Source organism: Pan troglodytes, chromosome 8 (assembly GCF_028858775.2).
Source record: "Pan troglodytes isolate AG18354 chromosome 8, NHGRI_mPanTro3-v2.0_pri, whole genome shotgun sequence".
Taxonomy (NCBI): domain Eukaryota; kingdom Metazoa; phylum Chordata; class Mammalia; order Primates; family Hominidae; genus Pan; species Pan troglodytes.
The window spans coordinates 82,117,741-82,130,682 of record NC_072406.2 but is presented as its reverse complement, the minus strand read 5'-3'; the positions used below and the strand labels follow the sequence as shown (position 1 = coordinate 82,130,682).

General features: G+C 51.6%; 1 protein-coding gene across 1 annotated transcript in view; it reads right to left on the bottom strand.

Moving 5' to 3' along the window:
• The window catches only part of COL13A1 (collagen type XIII alpha 1 chain), an 86,907-nt gene that overhangs the window by 45,599 nt on the left and 28,366 nt on the right, over nucleotides 1–12,942 (bottom strand). The window contains exons 12-14 of the mRNA XM_016918471.3: nucleotides 10,689–10,796; nucleotides 8,590–8,616; nucleotides 7,736–7,771 (exon numbers count right to left, since the gene is read on the bottom strand). Of these exons, the coding sequence (XP_016773960.2) occupies nucleotides 7,736–7,771; nucleotides 8,590–8,616; nucleotides 10,689–10,796 (171 nt within the window). The remainder of the gene's footprint in view (nucleotides 1–7,735; nucleotides 7,772–8,589; nucleotides 8,617–10,688; nucleotides 10,797–12,942) is intronic.

The window sequence follows — 12,942 nt, the reverse complement described above, 5'->3', positions numbered from 1 at the left end:
CTTACAAAAGGTCTTGGCCACGTGCATGGTGTGATGGCAGAAGCAGTGACTCCCGGGCCAACATCCAGCCACCCCTCTGCAAGGCTGGCTTTTTAACCTCAGTGTCAAGAACCAATGCAGGAAGGGGTAGATTGTAGTCATTGTGGCTGAGAAGGCTCGAGGGGAGCACAAGTGGGTAGAGAGGCGTTTGCTTTGAATGACCTTGAAGGCCTGTCCCATCCCTGATTTTGAGGCTGCCACTCAGACTCCCCAGCTGGGCACTGCACCTGAACACCACACAGCATTGATAGGTCCTCTGTTCTGGTCCAAGATTCCAGGTGGGAGGATGCATCCTTTACAGAGATGATAGAATGGAGGTGAGCTCCTTGGAGCATAAACCAGCCAAGCTCTGCTCCTGTGGGAGTGGCCTCTTAATTGGCGATTTACTGTTTGTTGAACAAGCTGGGCAGGGACTTGGCAAGAAAGCACAGTCTAGAGGAAGGAAGGGGGCTTTACGGTCAGCTCCCAGCCAAGGTCAGGCCAGGAAAGCACGGGGAAGTAAATGAAGTTCTCTAAGATTAGGCCTGGTTTCTGCTGCAGCCAGGTCTGGGTTGGAAGGCCCTGAGCAAATGCATCTGGTGGCACAGGCTCTTTGTTCTCTGTAACGGAGGAGGAAGGCCTGCCTGAGAGTGTGGGGAGTTTGTGGGGAGGGGTGGGGGTGGGGGGCGGTCGGTGGACAGCTCAAGCCTCAAGCCTGGACCAGGGTCTTTTCCCTAGGCCAGAAAAGCCAGGTGTGGAGGGCTAACGGTTTTCTCCCTATAAAGAGTTCCCAGGTCTTCCTTCCGGGAAAAAGGCAGCTCAGTTCCTGCTTCCCTGCTACAGCCATCTTCCACACCAGAGAGGACCGGAACCGCGGAAATCCCAGTTCCTCCTGTAATTAGGGCCGGCAGGAAGTGATCCGGGGAATTACCGGGGTCGGGTGCCCCATTGAAGGCCAGGGCTTTGGAAGGGCAGCTGGCTTGTAATCTCAATTTGAGATCGGTTGATTTTGTAGTTAGTTCCAAAAAGAAAAGTCAGCTCTAATTAATCTTGGACTTTGGAGTGCATGAAAAACAAAGCCCAGAGTGCTCAGGGTGGGGGCTGGGGTCGCTTTAGTCTCCACAAGGTCTCAGATCAGAGGCCCAGATCTTAGTTTTCTTGTCTTTAATGCGAATGGTCCCCACTAGGATTTCACAGCTTTCAAAGAAAATGCTGTCCCCACACTAGCAGGCTCCTGCATCTAGGGCTTCCATCTGCACGGAGCACTCAGTGGGAGTGGGAACGGCATGGGCTACTCAGGTCCTACAGGAGCCGGAGGGGTGCAGGAAGGTTTCAGGAATAGCTGTTGTGGAAGGTTGGGGCAAGCTGCCTCCTCCAGGCTTTATTGGGAGTCCTGAAACCATCCCAACTCCCTGAGGGACTTATTTGGATGGAGTCAGTGCCAATGGGCAAAGCACTCCACTTCCTTAATTCTTTGGCAAGAGCGACACACCAAGTACTCCCTGTTCTGTGCTGCAGACTCTGCAGACATGCTCCCAGGGAGCCTGGAGACTCAGAGAAAGGCCTGAATCCAGCCTTCTCTTACAAGAACGAAAACAGCTCAGCTGCCACCTCCTTTCCTTCCATTCATGGAGGGGTATGGGGGAAGGTCTACTGGAAATCATCATGGGGTCCCCCAGGGCTGCTAAGAGGCAGATAGTAAAGTCATTCAGAGCAAGGCTTTGGGATCACACAGACCTGGCTTCTCTATTTCCTAGCTGTGGACCTCGGGGAAAATGGCCTCTGTGAACCTCAGTATGCTCATCCATAAGTTGGGAATTGAGTAAAACCTACCTCACAGGGTTGTTACAAGGATTCAATAAGTTGATGCATGCAAAGTGCCTAGTACACAGCCTGGCTTGTTGAAGAAGCCAGTAAGGTAGTTACAATTGCACGAGTTATCATTCTACAGAAGTGTGTCCACCACACGGGCCCTTGCTCTGGCTGGCAGATCAGAATCCTCATGCCCTTTGGCTGAAGCATTGAGAAGGGGCAAGGGGAAGGGCCAGCACAGCCACAGAATGAAGGCTGAGATGGCTGGGTGGGTGGGCTTCTGCCCCTGTGCCCTTCCCCAGCCCTCTAGCCATCTCATCATAGGGCCCATCCACTCTCCTCCCCAGGGCATTCCTGTTTCTGGGGAGCCCCACTGGCCTCCAGGAGGGGTAGCTGCAGTTGCAAGCAGCTCTAGCCTGAAGCTCTCATTTCCTCCTCTGGTCTGAAACCCACAGCCTGAAAGAGGGGAATGTGTGTTTCAGCCATGGTCCTTCATGCAAACCATGAGGCTTAACATCCAGGCCACCACAGGCATCAAATGCGCCCCCAAAGTGAGACAGACAGACCAGTTCTGCTGTACTTAAAAGATAAGCTCTCACCAGGTTTTGTGATCCACATACAATCTGACAATACTCGTCAACCCTCTTGAAAGAGAGCCAAGGTTGTAATGTTTTAAACACGCTTTGCATCTTGCAACATATTTAAAGTAGATCAGTGTCATAAATTTGGATCAAATAGATACCACATGGGTGCACAACAATACTTGCAGTGTCTAGGCAGGAGGGCTGGCCCTGACTGGGGCATGGGGGCAGCACAGGGGCTGCTGGCCACACTGGGCTTTGATCTCAAGGAACTGATGGAGAAGCCTGCCTTGCGGGTCTGGCTGGCTTTTAAGAGGATACCAGGCCCAGTCCAGCTGCTGGGGGTGGTGGTGGACATTAGCAAACTTCATAGACTGAGAGCCTGTGGTGTCAGAAAGGTGTCCATCCAAGTGGGTCAGATCTCTGGGGTGAAGCAAGGAAGCTCATGTGGGGGGCCCATCAGTTACCCCACAGGTCCCGCTCACATCCTGACCTCAAGAGGCAGTCACATGGCCCCTGTCTCAGCTTGGCATCCCCAGCTGCTGGCACTGCTCCTCCCCAGGGTGGTAGGGGAGGGCAAACTCATCTTCCCAGCCCCTGAGACCAAGCCACCCTTCGTGTTAGTGCCTCCTCTGTAGGCCTTACTCCAAGCAGAGAGCAGAGCATGGAGGAAAGAATAAAAGAGAGGACTGATGGGCAATAGAAGGGAGGTAGGGGGACAGCCCTCCACATCCCAAAGAAACCATTAGTAGGTGGAGGTTGGGAGGGTTGGTCTGTGCAGTTAGCTTAGCCTGGGGTGAGTCCCCTGAGCAGATATTCAACTTCTGCACCAGGGTGCAAAGACAGACTGGCCACAGGGCTTGATGAGGCCTGGTTTCTAATTCCAGCATGGCTGTTTACTAGCTGTGCAACCTTGGGCAAAGTATTAACCTCTCTCATTTAGACAATCAGGATGAGTTCTAACCACTGAGCCATGGTAAGAACTGAATAAGGTGGAATAAATGAACTTTCTAAACTAGAGATGTGAAATATTGCTGCACTGCCCAAAGATGAAAAATCACTTCATCTCAAGATTCAGAGGGGAAATAAACTTCTGCCTGATCATGGTGATCACTGGGGTCAAGATATCTGCTGTCCCAGTGAGGCTGGGGCAGTGGGATAGGCACTTATAGCCTCCCAAGGAATGACCTCAAGTCCTTGGTGGCAGGCTGTCTGCTGCTGGTCATAGTTCCCAGTGCCAGCCCTCTGACCTTTGGTGGACTTGGAGGCAGTGGAGAGTTAGTGGCAAGATAAGGGTCCCAGCAGAGTAAAGGCCAGAACAGAGGAAAGGGTGCCCAGACCAGCCATGGGCTGTTGGCTTTGCAAGGCTAGTGGCTCCAGTGGCACCTACTGAAAAGACTCAGTGACAGGTTGGGAGCAGTGGAAGCAATGGGAACCTTCCAGTGACCCAGAGAGGCGGTGATGGGGCATGATGGCCTCACAGCCCCTCCAGATTCCATGAGAAGAGGCTACCGGAGAAGAGCAGAGAGGGTGGTCTGGCAGAGACAGAAGGGTTGGGAGGCAAGAGTCCAGCACGAAGGGGAAGGGTCTTCTCCTCAGTGCCTCATGAGACCTAGGAGTGGGGATGCTTCTGACAAGCCCTGGATGTGGATGGAGAAAAGACATGGACGAAGGTTCAAAGAGACAGAGCCTCCTCTCAAGGCCGGGATCAAGGCTCAGAGCTGCTCCTCTCTTAAGGCTATGGAGCCAACTCTGTCCCCATGAAGCTATGACTTCCCTGAGCTGGAAGAGATTTTCAGTCTCCCAGCTGATATGGAGACTTCTCTAAACACATCCCAGACCAGTCATTATCCAGCCTCTAATTGAACACCTCTGGTGACCAGAACTCCCTCCCTCCCTCCCAAGGCATCTGGCGATTAGGAAGCTCCCTCTTCTGGAGCTGGAATTACTCTTCTTGTAGAGTTTATTCATTGGCACTTGCTCTACTTCTAGTCATGCAAAAGAAAGTATGATCCTTCTTCCACACTAGAGCAGGGAGGCTCTGAGCAAATCTCCCGCTTCCTGGGGACCGGAAGTGCTGCCCCATCAGGAGGGCTACACTGGTCTTCTCTGCAAATTCAATGTAGCCTGGGTTACATGTTTCTTCCTACAATCTGAGTCTAGGATTGCCACTGTCCTGGGACCAGGCCCTCTAGCATCAGGACACCCTAACCCCAAGCAGAGGATTCTCCGTACTCAGGACAGCAGACCCCGTGCCCCTTCTGGATGAATCACTCTTCCAGTTTGCAGCAGAATGCAGACACCTGTCATGGTATGATGCCAGCCAAGGGCATCGCCGTGATGCCTGGAGACCCTCTGCTGCCCTGCAACTCCTTCACAGCTTGAAAGAGCTGGCCCTGCTGCTAATGAAAAACTGATCCCGCGTTGCACCAGGAGGCAGTAAATTTTATGAGTCTGTGTGAGTGGATAGAGGCAACTGCGGGGGCTGATTTCCACTTCCTGATACAATACAAATGTCTTAGTTTATGTAGAACTAATTAAAGATCTCTCAGGTCTTGCCATTTCATTCACCAGGCGCCCATAAAGCCATGTGGTTATGGCAACCTCATGACTGCAGTGTGCGAGGAATGTGCTTTGGAGGGAGTGCTTCTTCCCTTCCCAACATTTCTGCCCCTCTCCTGCTGCTGCCTTTCCTTCCTGCTTCTTTTCTCCTCCTGGAAGGCTCTAGCAGCTTCCCAGCCAGGGTCTGGAGGGCAGGGTTGCACTCCTTACAGCAGGTGGTACCATGGGAAGGACCCAGACCTGGAATTGAACTCCTGCTCTGCCACTTATGAGCCAGGAGACTTTGGAGAGCTCCAGTGCTATGGTTTGAATGTGTCCCCCATAGCTCTTGTGTTGGAAACTTAATCCCCAATGCAACAGTGTTGAGAGGTGGGACCTTTAAGAGGTGATTAGATTATGATAGCTCTGCCCTCATGAATAAATTAATGTTGCTGTCGCGGGAGTGGGATAGTTATCACGGGTTAGTTATTGTGGGAGTGAATTAGTTATTGTAAGAGTGGGTTAGTTATCGTGGGAGTGGTTTAGTTATTGTGAGAGTGGGTTAGTTATTGTGGGGGTGGGTTAGTTATCATGAGAGTGGGTTAGTTATTGTGGGAGTGGGTTAGTTATCATGGAAGTGGGTTAGTTATTGTGGGAGTGGGTTTGTTATCATGGAAGTGGGTTAGTTATTGTGGGAGTGGGTTAGTTATCATGGAAGTGGGTTAGTTATTGTGGGAGTGGGTGTGTGATTGCGACAGTGGGTTTGTTATAAAAGCAAGCCCAGCCTTCTCTTGCTCGTGTTCTCTCGCCCTCTCCTGCCCTTCCACTGTCCACCATGGGATGACACAAGAAGGTCCTCACCAGATATGGGCCCCTTGACTGTGGGCTTCCCAGCCTTCAAAATGGTAAGAAATAAATTTCTTGTCTTTATAAATGACCCAGTCTGTGGTATTCTGTTATAGCAACATGAAATGGACTAAGACACACAGTTTTCTCATTTTTTAAATAGGAGAATAGTCATACCAGCCTCACAGAGTGGTTTTAGGGCTAAAAATAATGCAGTTTCTGTTGAAAGATAGTGCCTAGACCATAGTATGTGTTCAGTAAGTAGTGACTACCATAAAATTATTATTGCTATTACAGTTATTATAATGACTGCTTCTGGGTCTTTGCTCAAATTGTTTACCTATCTAAAATATTGTTTCCATTCAGATTTTCTAGTGGAAGGCCCACAGTGGTAGATTAAAAATGGCCACAACTGGGCGCGGTGGCTCACGCCTGTAATCCCAGCACTTTGGGAGGCTGAGGTGGGCAGATCATGAGGTCAAGAGATCGAGACCGGGCCGGGCGCGGTGGCTCACGCCTGTAATCCCAGCACTTTGGGAGGCCGAGGCGGGCGGATCACGAGGTCAGGAGATCGAGACCATCCTGGCTAACACGGTGAAACCCCGTCTCTACTAAAAATACAAAAAATTAGCCGGGCGTGGTAGCGGGCGCCTGTAGTCCCAGCTACTCGGGAGGCTGAGGCAGGAGAATGGCGTGAACCCGGGAGGCGGAGCTTGCAGTGAGCCGAGATCGCGCCACTGCACTCCAGCCTGGGCGACAGAGCGAGACTCCGTCTCAAAAAAAAAAAAAAAAAAAAAAAAAGAGATCGAGACCATCCTGCCCAACATGGTGAAACCCCATCTCTACTAAAAATACAAAAACTGGCTGGGCATGGTGGTGTGCACCTGTAGTCCCAGCTACTCAGGAGGCTGAGGCAGGAGAATCACTTGAACCTGGGAGGCGGGGGTTGCAGTGAGCCGAGATCACGCCATTGCACTCCAGCCTGGTGACAGAGTTAGACTCTGTCTCAAAAAAAACAAAAACAAAAACAAAAACAAAAAACAAACAAACAAAAAGGCCACAAATGCTTTCTACTCCTCCAATGAAGAAGTAGAGCCTAAGACTCTTCCCACACTGACTCACATGACTTGGTCATGTGACTTGCTTCAACCAATAAGACATTAGAAAATGTGATACAAGCAGATACGTGACAAGTCTTTATGCACTGGGACCTGCCCATTTTGAATGCTGCCCTGGACCTGCTGTGCTGTAAGGAAGTCTGTCTAGCTTCCTGGAGGATAAGAGGCCATGTGGAGAACAGGGCCCCCCAGCCCACAGCCAGCATTGACAACCAGACATGTGAATGGGGCCATCTTGTTCCCTCCCACCCTTCTATCTGTCATTTGGTGTGACTGCATGAGTGGGCCCAGGTGAGATTAGCAGAATTCCCAGACTGTCAATCCACAGAATTGTGACAGAGAGTCAGTAAACTTGGAATGGTTTGTTACACAGCAATAGATAACTGATACATCTGCCCATTCATCAAGGTTGAGTTCTCAGGCTGTCTTCTCCCAGAATATTTCCCAAACTTCTCTCAACCTGAAATTTGTCTCTCCACTTCCTGTAATCATGCAGTGCCTTGTGACAGTAGCACTTAATAAAGTCTGCCTTCACTGGGGTTATTTGTGCAGGAGTGCTTCTGACTCTCTGGCCTGTAAGAGCTGGACCCCTCCATGTCCTACATCCTGGCTCAGCACAGAAAGAATTCTGCCTAGGTGGATCCCAGTAATTTGGCTCCCACTTAACAGGCCCTCGGGGGGCCAGTGAGAACCTGGCCTGCTTCACTACAGGCACAGCCACCTAGGTTGGAAGGGAGAGACCCTCTTGGGTCTGAGGTCCAGTAGGCCACTGATTTGTCCAAAGTCCTGCCCCACTTGGGTCCTCCCCCTCCATCTTACCTTCCGGCCATGGTAGCCCTGGATCCCTGGGTCTCCCTGGGAAAACAAAGAGAAGGCCATTAAAGAGGTTTTCCCACTGCCAAACTTTGACTTGTGCTGTTCCCCACACAATACTGTCCCTCTTCCTCTCAATGACTCCAAGTTCCACTGCCCCTTCAACACCCATCTCCAGCCTTCCCAGGAGCAATAGCTCTTAGCTTCCTCTGAGGCCAACACAGATTGTTCTACTCTTGAGAACAGGCTCCACTTTGCAGAGGCTGAGGAATGGTGGGAAGAGTCACTTGGGTAGAGACCCAGGAGACCTGATTCTATTGAACATGGACAAGTCACTTTCCCACAGGGCTCTTAGCTTCTGCATTTATAAGATAGTTAGGCACAATCAGCACTTGGCATCTTCTTGTCCCCAGAGCCCCAGGGTCCCCAGCTTCAAAGGGAGAGCCTGTTTGACATTGTGGGCTTCTGGGTGAGGGTTCACAGGAGACTGGATTACCCTAGAGGTCTCTTCCCATTCTGACACCTTATAAAACACTATTTTATTGGGATATTGTGACGGTGTTCTGGGCATGAGCTTAGAGTTTCCAGCTAGATGCTACACTCCTTAGAGGGTGGACTGTGCCTTCAATGCCAGCCCGTAGCACTTGCTTCATTGGCGTGAGCACACAAGAAGTGCAATTCTTGTTGGAATCAAATTAGTTCCTGAGAAGGGTGGTGTTTTGTAAGTGGGTCAAGCTTGATCTGTCTCTCAGCTGAGATCCCTCTCTGCTCCTGCCTCAGTCACCTTCTGTGCTGCCTCCCCCTCCCTCCTGCAGGGAATTCTCCCACCTGTTCAACACATCACCCAGAAGGACACTCACCTTTGGTCCAGGAGACCCAGGTAAGCCCTGTGGAAGCAAAAAAAAAAAAAAAAAAAAAAAAAAAGGGTGAGTAGAGCTGGTTGGGGCTAGCCATACTTACAGTAGACTCTAGGGGCAGAGCAGCTCCCAGTAGCTATGGCAAGAGAATAGGCATGCTATAGCCAACAGCTCTAGTGGGTCCTAGAAGGGGATCTGAAACCTGCTGAGGGCACATGGGGATAACAGGCTTATGTCCCTCTTTGCAGCCATGTGGGGGCCGTGGGCAATTCTGCTGTGCTCGCCCATGGAAAGTAGGTCAGCAGCATCATGCTAAATTGACAGTGTGGTTTGGTCCAGATCCTCGTTCACCCACCTCCTAATTGGAACCCCTCCCTAGAAAGCCGGCCTTGCCCAGCAAAGCCTCGGTTTTGCCCTTGGTCCTGCCTGCCAGCGGAGGAGCCCTCTGTCTCCTTCTGCCCATGGTGCTGTGGGCATGGCAGCTGGCCACAGTGAGGTGGTGTGAGCCGAGGGAGAGGCCAGGGAAGGCTGGCTCCACCGCAGCCTTGGGTGTAGGTGTGGACAGCAAACGTGGGCTGGAGAAAGCCGTGATGCCTGAGTCTGGTCTATTGCAATTGGGTTAAGAAACATGCTCTCTGGTTTTCTTTTTTTGGTGGTTGCTGTTGTTATAAACAACCTAACAAAGAAAACCACCTGGCTTGGGTTCAGTGGATGAGAGCCCCAAGTGTTAGGAGGGGGTGGGGTGGAAAGGGCAGCGGTCAGCAAAAAGTGAATTTGGAGCACTTTTTGGTTTTCTTGCCTTAGTTTGGTTCCGTTTCCTGAGTTTCCCTTCCTTTCAGGTTTTCCCATCTAAAAACTGGTGGAAATAAGACTAACCCCCCTCTCTGGGGTGCTGGGGCGAAATTGTGGAAAAATTTAAAATTCATTTCAGGGGTCAAGCATTGCAGGGGTCATTGTGCTGGCCTTCCCAGCCAAGGTGGATGCTCTGTTCGGCCATAGCTGTGGCCCGGCCCAGGGAGACCCTATAACAAGCTTTGAGATTGAAAGCTGGGCAGCCAAGGGGCCCAGACATGCAAACAGGCCATCTAGAATGTGGCTGTACACACAGGGTGCTATTTGCTGGGGACATCCTGGCCCAGTGATTCCACCTCTGGGACTCTATTCCAGCAAAACTATCAGAGATGCGCACAAACATGATGTTTCTTTGTCTATGTTCCATTCTTTTCACAATTAATTTATGGTGCTTTTGTCATAAGAAGGAAAAACAGGTTTTGTTTTGGTTTTTCTACCACATGGGAAAAACATTATTTAAAAAGCATTTTGCCCTTTACCTGCCTCTCCAATAACATTAGTCTTACGGGTGGGTGGAAGACCCGTTTTCTCTGAAGTCCAGGTACCCACTGAGTTATTCTGTCCTGGGGCTTTGTTGTATAAATTGGGCTGGGAAAGAGTGGAGTCTTAGCCAGGGCGTGAACATGGGTGACTTGGTGGCCGCTGGGCTTGACCTGTCACTTGAATGTGGTCCAGCCTGGAGAGGTGCCAGTTGGCCTCTCTGGAGTCCTCCAGGCAGTGACCCTGCAGGCCCCGCAGGCTTGATGCATCCTCAGGCTTGGCGCAGGTCTCTTGGCTGACTGGACCTTCAGCTCAGCTGGCAGGTGGCCCAGCAGTATGAAACCTGCACACGCCCCTGGAAGGCATGTTCACTGGGGTGCCAGGTAGTTGGATGACCCCTCACTACCTCCTTCAGAACCCACTGCCCGACTCAGGTTTTGCTAAGGGGCTCAGGGATAGCCATCAGAGGTGCCCTTGGGAATTCTCTTTCCAAATTCCTCTCTGCTGGGGCTGGGAACGGGGCAGGCAGGCCATTGGCGGTCTCCTCCCTGGAAGGCAGGGAACATGGCCCAGGTTGTGTTTCAGAGCCAGAGTGCAACAGGTGGTGAGTGTGATGGGGATGAATAGCCCCTTGCATGGTTCACCCACATCCAATGGCCCTGCCAAGGCATTTCTGCTTTTTGTAGGGGACCCACTGCCTATTCAAGGTTTGGAGGTTTCCAGAGAGTTCTTGGGACAAGTCTTGAAGGAGAGAGGAAGGGAATACTTACGGGTGGCCCCATAGGCCCTGGCAGTCCTGGGTGCCCCAGAGGTCCACTTGGTCCAGGGGGGCCTGGGGGCCCTGGTGGACCTTGGATGCTGGCCTGGCTCTGTTCACCCTGAGGTTCATGGAAACGAATGTTAGAGGAAAGGCCCCCAGAGCTGCAGACCGTCCCCCACCCTCAGGCCATGCACCCAGTGAAGGCCTGCTGTGATTTCTGCTGGGAAGGAGTGGTGATGGGGGGAGGAGGCGGTGGCATGATGGTGATGATGCTGTGGTAGTGGTGATGACATGCAGGGGCTGGTGGCAGTGAGAAGAACGCCAAGATGTTAGGTCCCTGAAGGTGGGGCTTCCAAAGAGGAGTTGCTGCGGAGAGACATTCTGCGGGAGGGCAGAGGCAGAGGAGTGGGTGGGAGACAGCCCCTGGCCCAACCAAAGGCCTGCTCCCAGCCTGGCCAGATGGCCTGAATCTTCAGCCTGGGCCTGCCTCTGTCACCCTCCCTGTGTGGCGAGGCACAGTTCTCCCTAAGCCCCAGTCTCTCAGCCATAGAATGGGAACAATAGCCCTCGTTTCCTGTCTCAGCTTTTTGCTGTCTTTGATTATCTGACCCAGAGGATCAAATGGGATCCTTAGGTCAAAGCCCATGGAATTTTGTTTGGCTCACTAAACAACTCAGCAAGAGACTTTACATATAAAATTTGAATTGGTGGCTTCTGACAAAACACTGGGAACCCTGGCTGTGCTGGGCCCACATTCCTACGTCCAAGGAGTGGCTGCCTGTTAAGTGGGGCCTGAGTTCTCTGGCTGCTTTTGTCCTCTCCCTCCTAGCCCTTCTCACACACAGCCTGCTTCTGTTACTTAAGGTGATCTGCCTGGTCTGGGAGGGCAATTGAGCCTGCAATCTTTGGTTTCATTGAAAGAGTTTGGAAGCTGTGTGGAAGTGCTTTATGCTGCGTGGGGAGGCTGTTATTATTCCCTTGTCTCCTCAGCCAGCTGCTCTGAGCCCAGCCTTCCCACCATGCCTGTCCACGGGATGGACTGTGAGCCCAGGGAGGTAGGGATGGCATCATGCTCCCCCTGGAGGAGGAGATGGCCTGGTGCACGTGACCCAGATCTCAGGGCTGGGGCAACACAAAGTCATCTTAGATCTAAACCAAGCCTGGCTCCTTGGTTTGTTATTTTCTAAATGACCTCTCTGGGATCAATCTGGGCTTAGCTCTTGTGAGGAGGGGCCCATCCCTGCAGATGGACTGAAGCAGAACCTCCTGGCAGGTGTGGGAGCTCCAGGGTGGAGGCTGGGGGATGCAGGCGGCTGGAGTTCCAGGCCGGCCCACCTTTCGCAGAGGATCTCAGCAAGCCCCTATGACACACCTGAGGGGTCTCCTGCTTCCCCATGTGAGGAAGGCAGCTGATGATGCTTGCTGCAAACTCTAGAGGGAAGTGGTGGTGATAAATAGGAGTGCACAACCTGGGAATGAGAAATGTAAGCTTTCAGCAAGACCTGCTTGCACCATCTTTTGGCTGGAAAACCTGTAGGCAGATGGCATCTAGCAGTGTCACTCTGGAGCCTGGGCCCTATCCTGCCACACCCTCTGAGAAGCCACTTTAGGGCTCAGGGTGTCCATGGCAGAGGAGCAGGTGTTGAAATCACTTTGGCAGCTGCCCTGACTGCAGGTCCCCCACCCGGCTGCATGTTGGTTGTTGATAAGTCTCAGGTGTCAGTGTTTCTTCTGAACCAAGAAAGGCTTCACTAAGCCTCAGGCCTTAAAAAGGGACCAGTGCAGCCTCCTTTTCAACCACATCAAATCTGATTCAGCTGCTTGGGTCTCGGAACCTCCTCAGAATCCTGTACTTTGTGTGTTTATATTTTTTGTGGGTTTCTACATTCACAAGATGGGGGAGGCTTAGTCTGAAGCAAACTCCCGAGCTCCTTTCTGGCTGTGAAATTCTAGAATCTTCATAACGTCACAAGTCCTATGTTACAGAAGAGAAAACTGAGGCTCCAAGAAGTTGAATTCCCTGATCAAAGTCACATGGGAATTCAGGGTGGCGCCAGGACCCAAAGTTGGAACCGCAGACTCTTCCTATTCTTTCCAAGTAAGCCCCCAGCAAAAAGGGCTCACCGTCTACACTTTCTGCTCTTTGGAAATGACCTCCAGCACCATCTGCTAAGCACATCATATTTCATATAAAGCTTCCTTTTTCGGTGAATCTTAGACCCAATGTTTAAGCGGCTTGCAGAGCCTGTAAAATCAATATTGGT